At 42.2% G+C, this 20,683-nt stretch overlaps 1 protein-coding gene and 1 long non-coding RNA gene across 2 annotated transcripts in view; one reads left to right on the top strand and one right to left on the bottom strand.

The window, feature by feature from the left end:
* LOC310632641 (cytochrome P450 2K1-like) overlaps window positions 1-17,416 on the bottom strand; it is a gene marked incomplete at both ends in the record, with an annotated part of 45,136 nt that extends 27,720 nt beyond the window's left edge. Inside the window, 2 exons of the mRNA XM_083349955.1 lie at window positions 14,185-14,347; window positions 17,234-17,416. Of these exons, the coding sequence (XP_083206081.1) occupies window positions 14,185-14,347; window positions 17,234-17,416 (346 nt within the window). The remainder of the gene's footprint in view (window positions 1-14,184; window positions 14,348-17,233) is intronic.
* The window catches only part of LOC310632646, a 1,302,393-nt gene that overhangs the window by 305,257 nt on the left and 976,453 nt on the right, over window positions 1-20,683 (top strand). The gene's annotated exons all lie outside the window — the stretch shown is intronic.

Raw genomic sequence — 20,683 nt, forward strand, 5'->3', positions numbered from 1 at the left:
TTCATGATTTGTGAAATTTGGAAGTGATATGCTTGCAAGAGACTGATACACAAAAGAGAAATATAAAATTTTGAATTAACAAATCTTTAGGGGAAGAATTTACATCAGCAAATTCTAAAAAGACTAATATAGTTCTTTTATATATTAAATCACAATTGAAGCCATGTCCTTTGTTGAAAGATGATCAAGATAGATTAGTAGCTGCGGAAGTGAAAATCTAAGAAGTTAAATCTATAGTAGTTGGACTTTATGTGCTGTATGATGACAAAAACAAAAACAAAATTAGAGTGGAAGCAAAAAAGTTTTTGTCAGGTAAACGAGTGCTTAATGTGTCACTTTTTTCTGTGCTGGAAACAGTTCCACTGGTTAATTGTTCTCACTGTCAGGAAATTTCTCCTGACAGGTTGGTTCTCTCCTTGATTAGTTTCCATCCATTGCTTCTTGTCAGGTGCTTTGGAAAATGTCACTGTGTAAGAAATTTTATGAACTGGAACAGCCATAGCAACAAACCAGCCAATAAGAGCTGTTTTTGATCAAGACACAGTATTGGCTGTGTGAGGCATGTGATCCAGCCTAGGTCTGGGTGTGTCTTAGTCTTTTCTGGTTTTTTTCTTCTTCTGATCTTGAAGTTAAGAGTTGTTGATGTTCCCCAGAGCTGAATGTATCATGTTTATATATATTTTATAGATAACGTTTTTCTAAACTATGCCTCCTGCTCATTTTGAATGTGTGCTTATTTTGGGGGCTTATTTTTGCACTGGAAAGCTGCAAAACTCTAACAGGTTATGGGCCCAGATCCCAACTATTCTTTGCACACAGTTCAGACTGAAGAAAAAGATTGATGCTCAACACGGAGCTGTAATTAAGCTGAAGGAGTGCCTGAATTAAGAAAGAAAAAGGCTGCTCAGCTGAAGGCTTGCAGGATGGCTGTTTTAAGGAGAGCTCTCTGCCTTGATTGGGACAAAATAATTATCTTATTTGGGCTGCAAAAATGGAATGGCTAAGAAGATCTGGGATATTGTGATTAATCCACCCCAGGGGGAAATTAGCAGCTGCAGATCATGCAGCACTGGCTTACATCATCTTAAGTGTGGAACATCAACAATTCTTAAATGTTATTGTTGTTGTTGTTAGCTGCAAAGTCATGTCCAACCCATCACAACCCTGTGGACAAATGTAGCTGACTTAAAAACTGCAAAAGAAGTTTGGTTGAAATTGAGAAGTGTCCATGTGAGTGCTTCAGCATGCAATATAGTGCAATTATTGAGGCAATTGTATAGAGCCCATCTGCTGCCACATGAGACCATAGAAGAATATTTGTTCCACATGCAGAAACTGTTTGTTGAATTAGAACAGTGGGGAATGCAAATTCCTGAATCTCAGAAGGTGCTGTTGGTACTAAATAGTCTTGATGAAACATGGCCATTGTTTCAGCTGTTTTTGAATATAAACCAGAACAGGAAAGTATGCCCCACAAGGAGAAATTCCTGAGGTGGGGGTCCAAGGAGAAGAGAGAGCAAAGCAGTAGACTGACTGACTGCAGAGATTGGATTACATCTCAGCAGAGAATTCCCAAGAGGAACGAACAGGAGAAAAAGAAATGCTTCAGCTGTGGGGCTGAAACTCATTTAAAGAAAAACTGTTTACAAGGAAGAACAGCAAATGGACAAGCTGCAGTTACAAAAGTTAGCTATTGTAACAGCAGAAACAAATGGTTAATACAGAGTGGGGCTAGTCAAACAACTGTTAATAAATCTAAGTTATTTTCCAGGTTGGATTCAATGGGAGGAGATGCAGTGGCCTTAGAAAATGGCCAGAAGGCAAAAATCATGGGGAAAGGCAGTGTGCTGATTCCATGACTGGAGGAAAAGTTTAATAATGTATTATGTGTATCTGAAATGGAGCATAATTTACTAAGTGTTCCCAGTCTTGACAAACAACGGTTTGAGAGCACATTTGTGGATGGGAAATGTCTCATAAAAAGAAATGGGATTGTATGTGCACAGGGCATAAAACCGAATAATCTTTATGTGTTGCAGGCACAAAAGATTCAATGTGGCCAAACATTTGGTAATGTGGCACAGCATGATTCATGCATTCATCTCTTGCACAAAAGCTTGGCCATGCCAGCTTCAGAGTGATGCAAAGGATGCCAGAGTTTGCAGAGGGATTAACCTTAAAAGGGTGTAAGACATACTTAGACTGTGCGGTATGTAAATCATCGAAATCTAAGGTATTCCCAGAGAGCAAGAAGAGCACAAGGCAAACAACAAGGGTTCTAAAGCTGGTAAATGCAGATTTAGTAGGATCAATGCAAGCCAGCTTGGGAGGAGCCAGGCATGCGCTAGTCACTGTAGATGATTTCAACAGATTTGGTTTCTGTTATTTGCTTAAGACAAAACAGAAGTGCTGCAGAAGTTCAAGCAATGGGTAAGCTTCGCAGAAAGAAGATATAGGAACAGGTATGGCAGCTGCAAATTGATGGGAGTTCAGAATTCATGTCAACAAATTTTCAACAGTGGTTGGGACAGCTAGGAATACGACATAGACGCACAAATCCGTACACAGAAACTAAGAATGGCATGCTGAAACACGGAATGGAGTCTTGCAGACCATGAAAGACTCACTGCTGGAGGATTCTGGTCTGAGCATGTCATATTGGGGCGAAGCCATGTTGACTGCTAATTATTTAGTCAATAGGCTGTGGAGTTCCTCTATAAATGATACTCAATATGCTGTGCTATATGGGAGAAAGCCATCTCTAGCACATTTAAGGGTGTTTGGAAGCAATGCATGGGTGCATATTCCAAAGGCAATCAAGGAGAAAAGGGCAACCAAAGGCTAGAAAGCTCAGATTTATGGGCTATGAGCCTGGCTCAAAGAGCTATTGCTTTAGTGATGGGAGCAGAAGTATAATAATAAAGCTGATTATTTTAACTTTTGTATCTGTTTTTTACGTATTGCCCTGTTAACCGCCCTGAGTCTCTTGAGAGAAGGGCGGTATATAAATTAAATAAATAAAATAAATAAATAAATAAATAATTTCCACGTCTGCTAGCTTTGCAGAGCAGAATTTGGGCAGAATTGATGCCAATTCTAGGGATGATACACATAGTGATGGTAACTCACTTAGTGATGGTGTCAGTGTTCAGGGAGGAGAAGCTGAAAAAGAGCAAGAAAAGGAGTCAGAAGAAGATGGTGACTCTAATGTGAAGCAGGAAAGGGTCAAGAGCAGTCAATGCCACGCAGGTCAGAGAAATGGAACAAGGGCATTCTACCTGACAGGTATTCTGCTGGGAAAGTAAAGGTGTGTAAGGTGTGGTATGAGCCAAGAAACTATCAGGAAGTATTGGCACTACCCAAAGTGGAGCAAGTGAAGTGGAAAGAGGCCACGGACAAAGAAATGAAATCCATGGATGAACATAAAGTGTTCACCTCTATGACTTTGCCACAAGGTTACAAAGCTGTAGGATGTAAATGGATATACAAAAAGGAAGTGTTATCCAACAATGAAGTCCAATATAAGGCAAGATTGGTGGCACAGGGGTTTTTGCAGAAGAAAAACACGCACTATGATGAAGTATTTGCACCAAAGGTAAAACATGAAACTATAAGGTTGGCACTAACATTGGCAATGGCATGTAGGCATAAAATTTGGCACTTTGATGTAACCACAGCATTCCTCAATGCAGAGCTGGAGGAAGAAATTTACATGGTTCAAGCACCAGGGTATGAAAGTAAAAAGGCTGGCACTGTGTATAAACTGAACAAGGCCATTTATGGGCTGAAGCAGTCAGCCAGAAACTGGAACATCTGTTTAGATGTGGCATTGAAGGGTCTTTGGTTCAAGAATTGTAAAGCTGATGGTTGCATATACTACAAGGTTCCATGGTGGGAATTGCCAGTTATTAGCATTTGTGGATGATCTTTGCTTCATTGCAAAGGATCTGACACAGATGAAAGAATTTGCTAATCAATTGGAGAAAAAGTTTGAGTTGAAAAGTCTGGGTGAAATACAAAACTATCTTGGTGTAGAGATACAAAACACTGAGAAAGGTGGCTTTGTTCTCAGTCAAAGAAGGAAAAATTTAACAGCTGTTAGAGAGATACAATATGAAGGATTTTAATTCTGCTCCAACACATATGAGCATAGATTTTCACAACTTTTGGGCGACAACAAAAGTGAAGCCTGTGATCAGGAGATATCAGTCAGCAATAGGAAGCCTGTTATATTTGTCACAGTGGTCCAGATCAGACATAACTTGTGCAGTAAGCATCTTAAGTCACTTTACTGCCACACCAACGCAGTTGCATTGGATGGGTGTGAAAAGAATTCTCAGGTATTTGAAGGGAACTGTGAATTTGGATCTTCAAATACAAGTCTCTGAAGAATTAAAGTTAAAATGTTATGTTGACAGTGATTATGCCAATGATGTGCAAACCAGAAAGTCCAATTCTGGGTTTGTGGTATTATTTGGAGGGACTTTGATTGGATGGAAATCCAGAAAAAAAAACAACTGTAGCTATTTCTTCTTCAGAGACAGAATTTATTGCTCTGTCTGAACTTTGTTCAGAGGTAACTGGTATGTACAGCTGTTAAAGGATTTAAGCATAGAAGTTAAAGAAACTGTAGCAGTATTTGAAGATAATGCTGCTTGCATTAAAATGGCAACAGGTGACAGAATGTAAAGTAGAAGCAAGCATGTGGACTTTAAGTATTGTAGTGTCAGAGAAGCCATTAAAAGTAAACTAATTTGCTTACTTCATTGTTCTTCAAATGACAATCTGGCAGATGTAATGACCAAGCCATTGGGTGGAGTACACCATGGGAAGTGTTATGTACTGGGCTTTTGGAATAGCACCACGTGCATTGCTGGAGAACCTGATGAAGGTTAATTTGCTCTTTGTTCCTATATAGCTAGAGTACGATAAATCACTTGTTTATTCATATAAAATGCTTGCATAGCTTGCCATAAGTGTGAATCAAAGTCTGTCTCTCTTTCACATGGGTTTCAAATTTGCAGACAGTTCTCCAGCAACCCAGACAGGACGTCTCCGGTCCTGCAATTGGTCAACTTTGGGTGGCAAACATGGGTTCAATCCGATTGGTTGCTACCAGAGGGTCTGGCTATATATTGTGGCAGGGTGACTCCAAATCCTCAGTACAGTTTCAGCTTTAATAAATAATGAGTTTCTCTGTACTCAGCTGCGTGTCCTCATTCTTGCTCATCAGAGCCCACGACATAATAGTGGCGATGAGGATGGGATCCTGCTTCACTGCCTAAGGGCTGAAGTCACGAGGGGATGGCATTACTCGCTGGAGGGAAGAGGCATCTTCCCCCCCTCCCTAGCCGGCTAGTAAGCTACACTAGCGGCCGCGTGCTCAGAGGACGCGTTCCCTGAGCCTAAGAAGCAGGATCCAACAACGCAGGAATCGAGGAAAGATGCTGAACGTCGGCAAACTCAGTTCGACATTAAACATACAGAAGATTGGCCATCTTACCTCTCACAAGTGGAGAACTATCTACGAGCAAACCAGATTGCAGAGGAAGGCCTAAAAGCTGCGATGTTGCTGTGCATGTGTGGGCTAGCAACTTTCGATCTAGCAGAAAATCTCTTCGTGCCAATGCCCATTGAAGCAGTATTGTTTGCTGACCTTAAGAAGAAGCTGATCGGGCATTTCCAGCCAAAAATGTTGGAAATGGCATGACATTTTAAATTCGACTTCCCGGTGAGACAGCATCAGAGTTTATCACGGGCCTAAGGCAGGCCACATGCCTCTGCAAGTTTTCGAATTTAGAGGAGCGTCTGAGAGACCAACTCGTCTGTGGCCTGAGAGACAGAACCCTGCAGCAGAGATTGCTTGCCAGACCAAATCTCACATTCACTGAAGCACAAGACGAGGTCATGGCTGACGAAGCAGCCGGAGGGGCAGTACAAACTGTGCAGCCCACCAAATCTCCAAAGATAGAAGATTCTGTCCACGAGGTCGCCAAATGCGGCAGAGAATCATCAGAAGATGAAGAACCCGAAATAAACAAGCTCCAGAGACAGCCAAGCATGCAAAACTGTGGCAACCAGCAAAGAGAGAACAATTACAAGGCAGTTCTCTTACCTAGATGTAAGGGGTGCAGAGGCAACCACTCCTGTGAAAATTGCAGATTCCGTTCGGCCACGTATAGAGCTTGCGGAAGGACCAGCCACATCGTGGTGGTGTGCAGAGCTTGCCAGAGAGACAGACCACCCAAGCACCAGTCGAAGGAACCGACTAGGAAAGGTACTGGGGCCCTGGGTCCAGTTAGTGTGGGGTTCTTCAGGAGCCGGAGAAGCGTTTGTCGCACTGGGACTCGTCATCCCCTTAAGCCTAAACTTAAGCTCTCGGTAGAGCTACAAGGAATTCCATGCAAAATGGAATTGGACTCCGGCTTGGCGGTCTCAATCATCTCACATGACACATTTAACTTTGTGTGCAGATGCAGCAACCAGTGGGCTAAACTAAGACCCTCAGATATTATTTTAACAGATTTTCAGATTGCTCAGGTTAAAGTTAAGGGTGAAGCCACCTTATTGGTGAAATTTAAAGGGTTTTTGGGGCACCTGGATGTCATAGTAGTAGAGGGCCAAAGAACAAGTCTTATAGGACTTGATTGGTTTGAGGCTTTGGGCATTCAAATAACAGGCATTAACCGGACACAGACAGCAGACCTCATGGCTGTTTGTGAGGAATTCACAGATGTTTTCGAGTCAAAACTGGGAACTTATACTGGGTCACCAATTTCCTTTAAATTAGATCCTAACATTGTACCGATTAGGGTCAAGCCTCGCAGAGTTCCTTTTGTCTTATCTTAAAACACAAAATCAATTCTGAAATCGATAAGTTAGTGGAGCAGGGTGTATTACAGCCTGTTGATGGGGGGAGTGGGAAACTCCTATTGTCACCCCACTTAAAGCCCAACGGGGAGGTTCGCATTTGCGCAGACTACAAATGCACATTAAATAAAGCCTTAAATCAACATGCATACCCGGTCCCAATAGTCAGCCATTTTCTAGCCTCTTTGCAAGAGGGAACCATTTTTGCTAAACTTGATTTAGCGCAGGCATATCAGCAACTACCGGTAGACGAAGCCACAGCCGCAGCTCAAACAATAGTAACTCATAGAGGGGCATTCAAAGTCAAATGCTTACAGTTTGGAGTCAGTGTTGCACCGGGTATTTTCCAAGGGATTATGGATCGCACACTTAAAGGGATACAGGGTGTCTGTCCTTATTTTGATGATGTTCTCATTGCCGGGGAATCCCCAGAAGTATTGGCCAACAGACTGAGGGCTGTGTTACAAAGGCTTCGCGATGCGGGCCTCAAGTTGAAGAAAAACAAATGTAGTATTGGGGTTTCATCAACGGAATTCTTGGGGTTCCATATCGATGCTAGTGGGATTCACCCCACTGAGTCAAAAGTGAAGGCCATCAAAATGGCTCCTAGGCCAAAATCAAAAGCAGAGTGTCAAGCATTTTTGGGCCTCTTGAATTTTTATCACACATTTCTACCTCATAAGGCTGCAATAGCTGAGCCCCTCCACCAGGTTACTTGATAAGAAAGCCCCTTGGAAATGGACTGACTTACATGAAAAAAGTTTCCAGGATCTTAAGACCCTTCTTTCAGAAAAGTCCACTGTAACTCATTACATTGAGTCTAAACCTGTATGTCTTGCATGTGATGCATCTCCCTACGGAGTGGGAACAGTCTTAAGCCACATAGAGAAGAATGGGAAACAAGTTCCTATTGCATTCTATTCTAGAACCTTATCTGCTGCTGAGCGTAATTATGCACAAATTGATAAAGAAGTCTTAACCATAGTGGCTGGAGTCAAAAAATTTCATGATTATTTATATGGCAGGGATTTCACTGTCTACACTGACCACAAACCCCTTTTGGGCCTATTCACAACAGATAAGCAAACTCCCCACATACTATCTCCAAGAATGCTGAGATGGTCTATATTTTTGTCTGCATACAAATTTAAGTTAATTCACAAACCTGGGAAGGAAATGGGCCATGCAGATGGCCTCAGCAGACTACCACTACCACTAATGGATCCTGATCCAGCTCCTGCTGCTAAAATATTGTCCATTCAGGACTTGCATGAGTTTCCCCTCCATACTGGGGATATTGCTGCTGAGACTGCCACAGATAAAATTCTGAGCAGAGTACTGTCATGGGTATACATGGGCTGGTTGGAAAAAAGTCCAGGCCCTGATTTCCAAAGTTATTTTGTCAGAAGACATGAATTGTCTGCACATAAGGGCTGCATATTATGGGGCAACAGAGTCATTATCCCCACATCATTGAGGGACAGAGACTTACATTGCTTACATGAAAGCCATCCAGGCATTGTACAGATGAAAGCCTTAGCTAGAAGCTACCTTTGGTGGCCTGGCCTGGATAAGGCTGTTGAGGATCATGTCCATGGTTGCTATACCTGCCAGAGGTCTAGGCCTGAAATGCCTCAGGCCCCAGTTCATAGGTGGGAGGAAACACATACTCCCTGGTCCAGGGTTCATATAGACTATGCTGGTCTTTTTCAAGGACAGCTTTTTATGGTAGTAGTGGATAGCCACTCAAAATGGCTGGAAGTAGTTCCAGTCCCTAATATGACTACTGCTAGGACCATCCAGGTGCTGAGAAAACTCTTTGCAACACATGGGTTGCCTGATGTTTTGCTTTCTGATAATGGGGCTCAATTCACTGCTGCTGAGTTTCAGGCTTTTCTCAGAGCTAACCTCATCAGACATGCTACGTCTGCACCATTTCACCCCTCTTTGAATGGACAAGCCGAACGCATGGTGAGGACAACAAAGGAGGCGCTCAAGCGCATCATCACAGGTGACTGGCATCATAGACTGGCAGATTTCTTGCTCTCTCAACACTCTACACCCTGCACAGCTACAGGTAAAAGTCCTGCTGAGCTTCATTGTGGAAGGTGATTAATTACTAAACTGGACAGGTTGCATCCAGACAGAGTGGCATCCGAAGCCTCTAAACCAAAACCCCCGAGGGGGCTACAAATAGGTGATTGGGTTTGAGCCAGGAACTATGGGCCTGGAAACTTGTGGGTTCCTGGTCAGGTGATCAAACAATCTGGACCCCTATCTTATAAAGTGGGGTTGGAGGGAGGGTGACTGGTCAGAAGACACATTGACCAACTTAGAAAAAGGTTTCCAGAATGGTCACTAAGTGAGGACTATGACACAAGTCCCTCCCAAGGTCCTCAAGCTGGTGCCCAAGCCAGCTCACACCAGAACCGCCAGGGTTTTCCTTTCTCAGTGGAACTTGATTCAGAGGAGGAACATGGCAACTCAATAGTGCAACATGGGACCCCTAACCAGGTAAACCAGCCGAATCTCAGCGACCGCTGTGCCTACTCTGCTAAACAGTCAGACTCTGGGGTGGGCCAACCTGGAGAGGCCAGCCAGAGCAATTCAACTCCCCTGGACAATGGAGCACAAGGGGACATGGGTCTACCCAGCCCACCGGTTAAGCTGGTAGACCACAAAGTGACTGGAACTCCAAGGCGTTCATCCAGACAACATAAACCCCCAGCATATTTTACAGACTATGTTGTAAAATAAAGTGATGTGTAATGTTGGACATTGTACCACTACCTACAGAAATTGGGGGTAAATTGTAACTGCTGGCAAGCATGTTCATTGAGACGTTGTTTTATCTCTTTGTAGTTATACTGCATTGACAAGCTATTTTTTCCATTCTTTAATCTCTTTGTAGTCCATTCTACAAGGCACGTATCAGAATCCATTTATATCACGTTTGTATGTTTAAAACATTATCCCCCCCATGGATTCTGCCATCTCCTGAGGAAGGAGGAGCACATGTGGATTCAGCCTGCCTTAGGTTATTTCAAAGACCAAGGGAACCTTTTGAACTGGGGGGAAAAAAGGGAAGGTTAGAGAAGAAGGCATCTGGCCTGTGTCTTCATTTAATTCTGTAGAGGAAGAAGGCAATAACCATAAAGATTCGAAGTTCCTTTTTTCCCACGAAAGGGATGACATGAAGTAAAATGATGGGGGCTGACCAAATGGAGTTGAGGGAAGGGGGTTGAACCGGGAACCCTTTATAAAGTTTCAGTTTGTAAAACAATACTAAGTCCTGTCTTGTATTTCCACAACCAAGCATGTCCTAGTAAAAATTCCTTTTGGACTAGAACTGACTCCAAGAGTTTTTGTTTTCCTAAGACGTGGATTGGGGTGGGTCCTGACAGCACGTCTGTAAAGGTCACATAATGTCATTCTAACTACCTTGGCTTAACAAAGCATTACATTTATTATTGTTTATTATTATTTGAGTATTTTGGTTGTTGGGAGTGATTGATAAGCCTTGACTATTGTTAAGGGTATTATAGCCTGATCTTAGGAGGGAGGGGTGTTATGTACTGGGCTTTTGGAATAGCACCACGTGACCAATTGCAGGACATTTCCGGTCCTGCAATTGGTCAACTTTGGGTGGCAAACATGGATTCAATCCGATTGGTTGCTACCAGAGGGTCTGGCTATATATTGTGGCAGGGTGACTCCAAATCCTCAGTACAGTTTCAGCTTTAATAAAGAATGAGTTTCTCTGTACTCAGCTGCGTGTCCTTATTCCTGCTCATCAGAGCACACAACATAATAGAAAGAATATTAAATTATTTGGTTTTATGTCTATTCCAGTCATAAAGGGAGGAGTGTCATTGTGTAAGAAATTTTATGAACTGGAATAGCCATAGCAACAAACCAGCCAGTGAGAACTGTTTTTGATTAGGACACAGTATTGGCTGTGTGAGGCATGTGATCTAGCCTAGGTCTGGAGGTGTCTTAGTCTTCTCTGGGTTTTTTTCCTGATCTCCAAGTTAAGACTTGTTGATGTTCCCCAGAGCTGAATGAAACTGTATGTATCATGTTTATATATATTTTACAGATAAAGTTTTTCTAAACTATGCATCCTGCTCATTTTGAATGTGTGCTTATTTTTGTTCTGGAAAACAGAAAATAGGTTGACCTAATCTCCAAAATAGGTTCACTAAAATTCTCCAAAATAGGTTCATCAAAATTCTCAATTTCTTCTTTGATTTTATTATTGAAATTTAATCTTGAAGATTAATATGTGAAAGATGGCATGATAAAATGGACTAAAATTTTGGTTATATTGTCCTTGATCAATAGGGAATTATGTGCACACAAGATTTATAATTTACATTGAATTATCATTTGAAAGAGCCTTGGTGGAGCAGTGGGCTAATGCCTCCTTAAGTAACACCAGCTGCCTGCAATTAGTGCAGGTTCGAGTCCCACCAGGCTCAAGGTTGACTCAGCCTTCCATCCTTCCGAGGTAGGTAAAATGAGGACCCAGATTGTTGGGGGCAATAAGCTGACTTTGTAATAATGCCGCTTGGGGTGTGTGTGAAAGCCCTAATAAGCAGACATATACATAGAATGAAGGCTACTGCTAAGCTTGTAAGCCGCCCTGAGTCTTCGGAGAAGGGCGGGATATAAATGGAATTAAAATAAAATAAATAAAATAAATAAAGAACATTTTTATGGAATGATGTATTGATGGTATTTAACTCCTGACAATTTATCAAAGATGTACAAGAGAGTATCAAACAAATGTTGAAAATGTAATTAATCTGAAGGTACCTTTTATAATCCTTGGTGGACATGTGGGAAAGCCAAAAAACTTTGGAATCAGATGCCCCAAAGCTTCTTGGATGAGAAGGGAAACATTTTCTAAGAAAACACCATGAAAGCCGCATTGCCTTTTGGAAAAAAAAAACAGTTTTGGGACAACCATGATGTAGATGATTGAGAATCTCCATAGACATTTGGAATCAGGTGGGTTCAGAAAATTTTGAAAATGGGTGTATAATTAAATCTGAAGCTTTTGTTTTAGGGATAGCAGATAAACTGTTGGAAAGAAGACATCATTTGTACACATGACTATAGGGGGCAAGGTTGTTATATGTTCAAAAATGTAAAGAGGAAAATATACTCACAATGGAAGAATGGATTTTGAAACTAATGGGTCTAGCCAAAATGAAGAAATTGACTGCTTTTCTTAGAGACAGTAATTTGACTAAATTATTTGCAACTTGGAGTCTGCTGCTTGATTTCTTACAAGATAAAAAGAAGAATCAGCTTTTGACTTTGGGATTTTAGGATTAGATTGAACTGAATTAGAGAAATATTGTAACTTTTTAAATCATAATCATAATAGTAAAGTTGGAAGCGATCTTAGAGGTCATCTAGTCCAACCCCCTGCTCAGGCAGGAAATCCTATACCATTTCAAACAAATGGCTGTCCAGGTTCTTCTTAAAAACTTCCAGTGTTGGAGCATTCACAGCTTCTGGAGGCAGGTTGTTCCATTGGTTAATTGTTCTAACTGTCAGGAAGTTTCTCCTTAATTCTAGGTTGCTTCTCTCCTTGATTAGTTTCCATCTGTTGCTTTTTGTCCTCTGTTTGGGTGCTTTGGAGAATAGCTTGACTCGCTCCTCTTTGTGGCAGCCCCTGAGATATTGGAACACTGCTATCATGTGACCCCTAGTCCTTCTCTTCATTAAATATAAGGTTTTATGTATATATTTGATGATTTAATATCAATTAGATTAAAGTTAAGAGAAGACTAGTTTATTGGCACTTTAGAGTGTGGATTATTGAGATTTTAAGTTATTGGTATTATTTGTTTAAATTTAGAGAGATTGTTCTGATTATTTTCTCTGGACCAAAAGAAAGCTGGAGATCATCTATGTTATACCTTTCTTTGTTGCATTTTTTTCCTGTCACATTTAATTTGCATTGTTATTCCCTTTTCCCTTTTGTGTTATTTTGTATTTTAATGTTTGACTTTGAAATTTAATGAAAATTTAATTTAAAAAATAATGGAAAGTGATAGCTAAGAAAAGAAATGCAGATGATGCTTACGATGAGGAAATGTTGCAGTCAAACGTGTAAATTGGTTGACCCCCCACAAGAACTCCCTTTGGTTTTTTTAAACTAATTTTTAACAGATTTTAGTCATCCTTGCCTCCCTTTAAATTCTAAATTTCCTACATGTTTAATTTCCATATGTTGTTTTTCTATTTTAATAATTTTATCATACCTTCCTATGTCCTTCCTAAGGGACATAAGCAGTTGAAAAAGGTAAAACAAACAAACAAATGAAGTAAAATACCCAGGTGCCTCTTGTGAGATAGCCTCACGAGACCGATGGTTCGTTAAGGTGCTTCCAAGTAAAAGGCAGCACGCAGGGATGCAATCAGTCAAAGCTTTATTTAACGATAAAGTAAATAGAAAGAGTTCCCTGGCATGGAGGCATCCATGCCTGGATTGAGCTCATGGATCAGCAAGCAAGCAAGCAGAAGAGAGAACAAAGAGAGCAGACAAGAGCAGCCCCTGAGCAGAGGTTTTTATAGGGGGTCCTCAGCCCCTCCCTTACCAATTAACTCTCTCCAATGGGGCTGCAGGGGCCGGGGACCCCTGACCCACCAGTGGGAGCAAAGATGCCTCTTTGCTCCCATCTGATGACCTTTTTGGGGAACTGCCATGGCTGGCACAAAAACATCTAACACCTCTTGCCAGGAGAGGTGGCTGGAGATGATCTAAATGGGGCTTTGGGTGAAAACAGCCCGTACTCACATCAGCCATTTCCATAACTAACTGAAGACTAAGAACTGGCTCTGTAAATTACCAGTTTTCATCAGGTTTAAGATGGAAAGATGTATAAGGGAAGAGAAATTGACAGAAACATTGCACAAAGAAAAGGAATGGATAACTATGTACATAAGGAGAAAAATACAAAGAAATACGTGCATAACAGTGGGACCCTTTACACCCAAATTTTCAAAGAAACGAAATCAAACCTGTTGAGTATGTGTGTGTGTGTGTGTTTGTGTGTGGAGGGGGCAAAATGTTTTTATTAGAATTTTGCCATTACTTTTTATTCTGTAGTTCTCCCAATTAACAGATCAGGCCAAAATAGCAAAATAAATATTTTTCTCTATCTTGTTTTAATTGGCAGAAGCTATCCTGGTTCTCTGAGGTTATTGCCCAGGAAAATTTCAGGTGAAAAGTTCTACAGAATACCCATTACACATCTGAAATAATTGTCACCTATGATCCAGAATGAAACAACTCACCAAAGCCCTTTGCAAAAACCTCAGAAAAGGGGACGAAAGCTCTTTCTGCAAATGCATCTGCCTGGTTCACTAGAGCCTCTTTCACCGTCTCATAGCCAGTCAGCACCACCATCTCCTGGAACCCCAGTCTGATGCGGAAAATGGGGCCATATTTTTTGGACAACTGAAATTCAACAGACGAAAAACAAGTGACCATTTTCATCAATAATAAATAAGTGATGTGCAAAATTTTGTTTAAGCTATCATTTCTCACAGTTCCAACGATGAGATCATGTTATTTTCTGTTTCTGCTTTATGGCATGTTATGATGTTGTATTTTTATGATTTTTAATTTTCATTTCATCTACTACATTGTGTTTGTGTGTATGTATGTGTGTGTGTGTACAATCAAAATGACCCTTATGTAATAAGAGGGTTCTTGCACACCAAATAACCATGTCAAACTGATAAATGTTTCTCATAAACATTTTCATAAAGGGATTAACTATGTAAGACTCTGTATGAAGATGAAGCCTGTGCAATAGATATACTTATATTCCAGTATTTTGCACAGCTGCCTTGAAGCCTTTAGTGCTGGATATATAGTTGAATTTTAGTTAAAAGAGACTCTATCCAGTTGTTGAAAGGATTACATAGAAACTTCCAATTATGCCTCTTGTTTCTGAAGACGGTCATGGGAATTCCTTAAGGAAAGAAATTTAAATATATTTTCATAAATGACTCTGGAAATCAGGAAAAATAGCCCACTCCTCTTCTTAAAAAGCTGTAAGAAAATCTTGCATTTAATGTTGCTCCCTGCAGAAAGTATTTACTTTGAATTACTTTGAATTCTGCTTAAAACATAGGAGTGCCTCTAAGAACATATATGAAACCATTCAGCTTAACAGTGTATTTACGTGGGTTTTGAAACAGCTTTGCAAATCTGAATGAACAATTACAAAATTTTATATCTATTAACAAATGTCAGTGAAGATTCACAGTCATCCAGGCCGAGTTGTCTGAAAGTTGAATTATGGCACCTGGACTTCTTTTTTGTTTCAAAATGTTTGGCTGCTTATCCAAGTACTGTATTTTCCGGCGTATAAGACGACTGGGCGTATAAGACGACCCCCTACATTTCCTGTTAAATTATAGGGTTTGGGCTATACTCGCTGTATAAGACTACCCCTCTTCCAACACACACCAATAAAAATTAAAAAACATCAGATTTGATTTTAATATGGTAATTTTAATTCAAATGCTTATGACATACTTAGTAGGAAAACTGTCACTTATAAAAATAAGGCTGTTTGTCATCAAACATGTAAACATAAAACAGTGCAAGTGGATTAAACTATAATAATAATAATAATAATAATAATAATAATAATAATAATAATAATAATAAGTAGTTGGAGGGGACCTTGGAGGTCATCTAGTCCAACCCCCTGCTAAGGCAGGAAACCCTATACCATTTCAGACAAATGGCTGTCCAGTCTCTTCTTAAAAACTTCCAGTGTTGGAGCATTCACCACTTCTGGAGGCAGGTTGTTCCACTGCTTAATTGTTCTAACAGTCAGGAAATTTCTCCTTAGTTCTAGGTTGCTTCTCTCCTTGATTAGTTTCCATCCGTTGTTTCTTGTTCTGCTTTCAGGTGCTTTAGAGAATAGCTTGGCTCCCTCTGCTTTGTGGCAGCCCCTGAGATATAGGATCACTGCTATCATGTCATCCCTCACCCTTCTCTTCATTAAGCTACACATACCCAATTCCAGCAACCGTTCCGTATTTTCCTAATTCACTTTTTCACTTTTCCTAATTCACTCTAAAGCTTTCCCTGCGCAGAGCCTTAAATAACACCAGCTGCCTGCAATTAGTGTAGGTTCGCATCCCACCAGGCTCAAGGTTGACTCAGCTTTCCATCCTTCCAAGGTAGGTAAAATGAGGACCCAGATTGTTGGGGGCAATAAGCTGACTTTGTAATAATGCTGCTTTGGGGGGGAGGGGGTGAAAGCCCTAATAAACAGGCATATAGACAGAATGAAGGCTATTGCTAAGCACATTGATTTGTGCTTTAAATTGTAAGCCACCCTGAGTCTTCGGAGAAGGGCAAGATATAAATGGGATTAAAAAAAAAAAGACCAAATGGGAGATCCGCTCCAGGTTTTCCAGCCAGCCCGCCTAGTTCCTGAGTCAAATGTGTCCTTAGAGCTAAGCCGCTGCTCTGGCTGCTGCCTTCCCCACCTGCCTTTCAAGTTGGGATATACTACAGCTGCTCTTCAACTTTAGAAGGAAAGACGCCCAGATCCCAGCCTGTAAAAAATCACAGACTGCAGCTTCTTCTCCAATTGGTCCCGCTTTCCCTGCGCAGACTAAATGGGAGATCCGCTCCAGGTTTTCCAGCCAGCCCTGTCCCTAAATTTTCAGCACCCGGCGGGGCGTATAAGACGACAACTGACTTTTGAGAAGATTTTCATGGGTTAAAAAGTAGTCTTATACGCCGGAAACTACGGTAGCTTGTTCAGTCTGAGCAAGTTGGGGAAGAGGAGCCCATAAATGTCCTCCAGGGTAGTCAGGGGAGTAGGTAGAGAGTCATTAATGGTCATTACTCAAAAATCTTTCTCTTAGATGGGTCCTAATGAGCTTATTCAGATTAGGTGAGAAATGAAAACTTCCTGGGGGATATATAGTATATGGGGTCCCCCCCCCCCCGCCCAACCAACCAACTTGAAGCTACATGGATAAGCAGCCAAATGTTTTAAATTAAAAAAAAGACCAGTTGCCATGACTCAACTTCTACACATCCATTAACAACAACAACAAAAGATTTTCTTGTAATAATCCTTCCAGGATTCATAAGTATAACAGAATAACATAAATAAGATTGTTGGAAGGGACCTTGGAGGTTTTCTAGTCCAACCCCTTGTTCAGATATCAGGTAAATCTCACTTTTAAAATATTTCCATAGACACTGAAAAACATCAGCGAACACATGAGACTTATCTGAGCAACTAATCACATTTTTGTGTTATCAACAAATTTTGGCAAAGAATGGTACTTATTAATCATTTACCTCCATCATTGTTCTGTAAGGCCTCTTCAGATCCACCATGTGCAGATTTCCCAAAATGGGTATGGTCCTGGGTCCTGGGGGGAGATTGGGGCGGCTGTTATCCCAGGAACTGCCCTTTTTCAAAAGGAACATAACTGCAAGAATAAAGAGTAATACTATTACAATTGCTCCAGTCCAATCCATTTCCTTTTAGCAATCAGTTTTCAGTAACAATCACAATGAACTCTGCAAACTGAAGTGATACAAGCATGTATTTCAAAGGACTGAATTAGGCATAGACCATCTACTCTTTCTACTGAATCCTCAGCATGCCCTGTATAAAAAGGGACCGCCTCTTTTCCCTTGTTTTGTCTCTCTCTCCTCCCCTGGAGTTTGACCTGAGCTGCATAGTCAGGATCTGTGAAACCTTTGCAAACAAATTTAAACTTGTTTGAACTGTGCAACAATCCAACATTTAGGTCAAATGTTAACAATATTGTATACAGATTTCATGTAAATGTTTCACTATACAGTTAAGAATTCCAACAAATGGAATTAAATTAAGCAATATTGGGTCCCAAGAACAAAGGAGACGTGCCTTCTTGAGTAATTATATAGTTAATTATTGAGCCAACATTTTCACATTGGCTGAATGATAAAGAATTTTCCACGACTTTGTGAGTAGGAAAAAAAGAGTATTTTCTGTTTTTTGTATAATCTCTTATTTGGCCACAAAGGTTTCTTTGACAAACTTTCTCCCTTCTTGTGGCACTGGGGTCTCAATGGCCTATCTGAATGGGAGGAGTGGGAGATAGGTTGTAGGTGAGAGCTGCCACACAGTTAAAACTCTTCATTTAAATTGGCATCTCACTTGGCATTACACAGTGTTGTAATTACTTTCAACTGAACCCTGAGGCACAAACAATTCTTTAGAATGCACAGAGACCCAGTCAATTTAAAATAACAAGCAACTTTACTGATGACAAAGTATATCTGTGTAGAACGAAAATGCAAACCTGGAAAAAGCCCCATTTAGAACAAAGGTCTTCTAAGACAGGGCTTAAAGAGCCTTGGTGGAGCAGTGGGCTAATGCCTCCTTAAGTAACACCAGCTGCCTGCAATCAGTGCAGGTTCGCATCCCACCAGGCTCAAGGTTGACTCAGCCTTCCATCCTTCCGAGGTAGGTAAAATGAGGACCCAGATTGTTGGGGGCAATTAAGCTGACTTTGTAATAATGCCGCTTGGGGTGTGTGTGAAAGCCCTAATAAGCAGGCATATACATAGAATGAAGGCTACTGCCAGGCTTGTAAGACGCCCTGAGTCTTCAGAGAAGGGCGGGATATAAATGGAATTAAAATAAAAACAAATTTCAACCAGTGGTACGCGTACCACTGGTGGTACGCAAGCACCTAGCTGGTGGTACGCGGCATCACCTTCCTCCCCCCCTCCACTCCTTACTAGCTCACTTGCTGCTGGAAAACATGCTGCTGGCCGTCAGCCTGCAGGAACCTATCAGGACGCATGAAGAGCACAGGCGCAGAGTGAGGCCCTGCCCTCCCCTGGGACTCATTGTCAGAAACTTTCCCCCAGAAGCAAGCCTGAGCCTGAAGGGGACAGAGACATCCACTCCCTCGGCAGGTAGGTGTCCATCTTCATTTCCTCCCCCCTCTCCTCTTCCCGATGTGCCCAGCTTTATGGAGGGGAAAGCAAAGCAGCCAGATGGTGCGCATCCTCCTGGAGGACTCATCCTGCAGCAGCAACTGGGAATTGAGGCCCACATTTGTTTTGCTGATGCGCGCCAGGTAAAGCCATCAGAATGTGGGTGTGGAGGGAAAAACACACCTGCCTGACTCCCTCCCCCCCACTGTTTCACAGAAACCCAATCACACACTTCTGCACAGCTCACTTTCATGTTTTCTGTTTGCTTTCTGCAAGCAAGTTAACTGCGCAGGAGCACGGGATCAGCCTGTGCAACTACAGCTGAGCTGCACTGAGAAACCCAATCACACACTTCTGCACAGCTCACTTTCTTGTTTTCTGCTTGCTTTCTGCAAGCAAGTTAACTGGGCAGGAGCACGGGATCAGCCTGTGCAACTACAGCTGAGCTGCAATGAGAAACCCAATCACACTTGCTTGCAGAAAGCGAGCTAGTGAGATTGCCAGGAGCCAGGGTCCAAAGGATTTGTGCGATGTGTCTGAGAAGGTGAAATACCATTGTGTCTCCTGCCTGTTTGTATATGGCGAGCCTGTCGAGATGCAGGGCTGTAATTTGCCTGAAAGTCAGTGGAACGGTTTGGCTGGGGGGGCGGAGGAGGCAGGAGAGGACAGGGGCTCCGGCAGGTCTTGGCCTGGTGTTGCACTTTGTGGGTGAGGGCGTGTGTATATGTGTGTGTGTACACTCACCTCCTGCTGCACACACATCCTGCTGCTCCTGTTGCACACCTCCTGCTGTATACACACACACACACACACACACACACACACACACACACACACACAGAGTTTCTCTTCCCTCCCTTCCGCCTTGGTTCTGTGCTGGATCATACATTTTGGCTTTTCTGGACAGTCTTAGCAGCCTTTTGTTCGCTTCCTAAAATATGGAGGGTGGGTGCGGGTAGAAGTAGCAGGAGGTGCATGGAAAGAGAGGAGTAAGGAATTGGGACATAATGTTCCAGGAAGCCCCCTAGCTCTGCTGTGCCCCCCTCCCCCCGTGCCATCTTTGGATGCAGAGGAAATGCCAGAGTTCAAGGCAAAATTATTACCAGGAGCTAGTAAGTTTTCCTTTTCTTCCTGTGAACAATCCACTGCCTAGTTACTAAAATCAAACAGAGAACTTGCAGAGACAGGAGGCAAAAAAACCCCACCTCCATTTGATTCTGCTATTAATGGATAGATTTAATGGTTTGTAGTGGTTAGGATGCCCATTGCGGCAAATGGCGATTGGGAAGCCTTCCGTCTTTGCTTCGGGTTCATGATTTGAGCCCGAAACATGGTGAATTTTGGCGTGTGGCTGGAAAAATGTGGGAAAACTTTGTCAAAGATTTTTTTGGACTCGGTTCCTTCTTTGAAACTACCAGCGGAATCCAGTCTAGGAAACTTTCTTTGAGCTCGCATGTGGTTTCCTTGAGCTCTCGCGTGAAAAAAAGCATCCAGGAGAGCTGGAGGAGAACAGACAGGGAGGCGGCAGTCCGGTGCTTGGATTCCCCCACCTCCTTTGACTGTCAGGCCCATGGGGCTCGACAGGTGCTGCCTGGTAGCCTGCTGATCCTGGGGCTTCACACAGCAAGCAGCAAGCAGCTGGGTGTGTCGCATGGCTGGCAGCTTTGCATGGTGCTGCCAGGGCGGCGGGCAGGCAAGAGGGGCTTCTACCTCTGGGGATGGGGGGAGAAAGACGCATTCTCCAACCGGCTCTGCCTTCCCCTCCTCTGGGCTGGGCTGCAATCTCGCCCGCTGCTTCTGCGCCTCCTCCTT

The sequence above is a fragment of the Vipera ursinii genome (genome assembly GCF_947247035.1).
Source record: "Vipera ursinii genome assembly, chromosome: 1".
Classification (NCBI taxonomy): Eukaryota; Metazoa; Chordata; class Lepidosauria; order Squamata; family Viperidae; genus Vipera; species Vipera ursinii.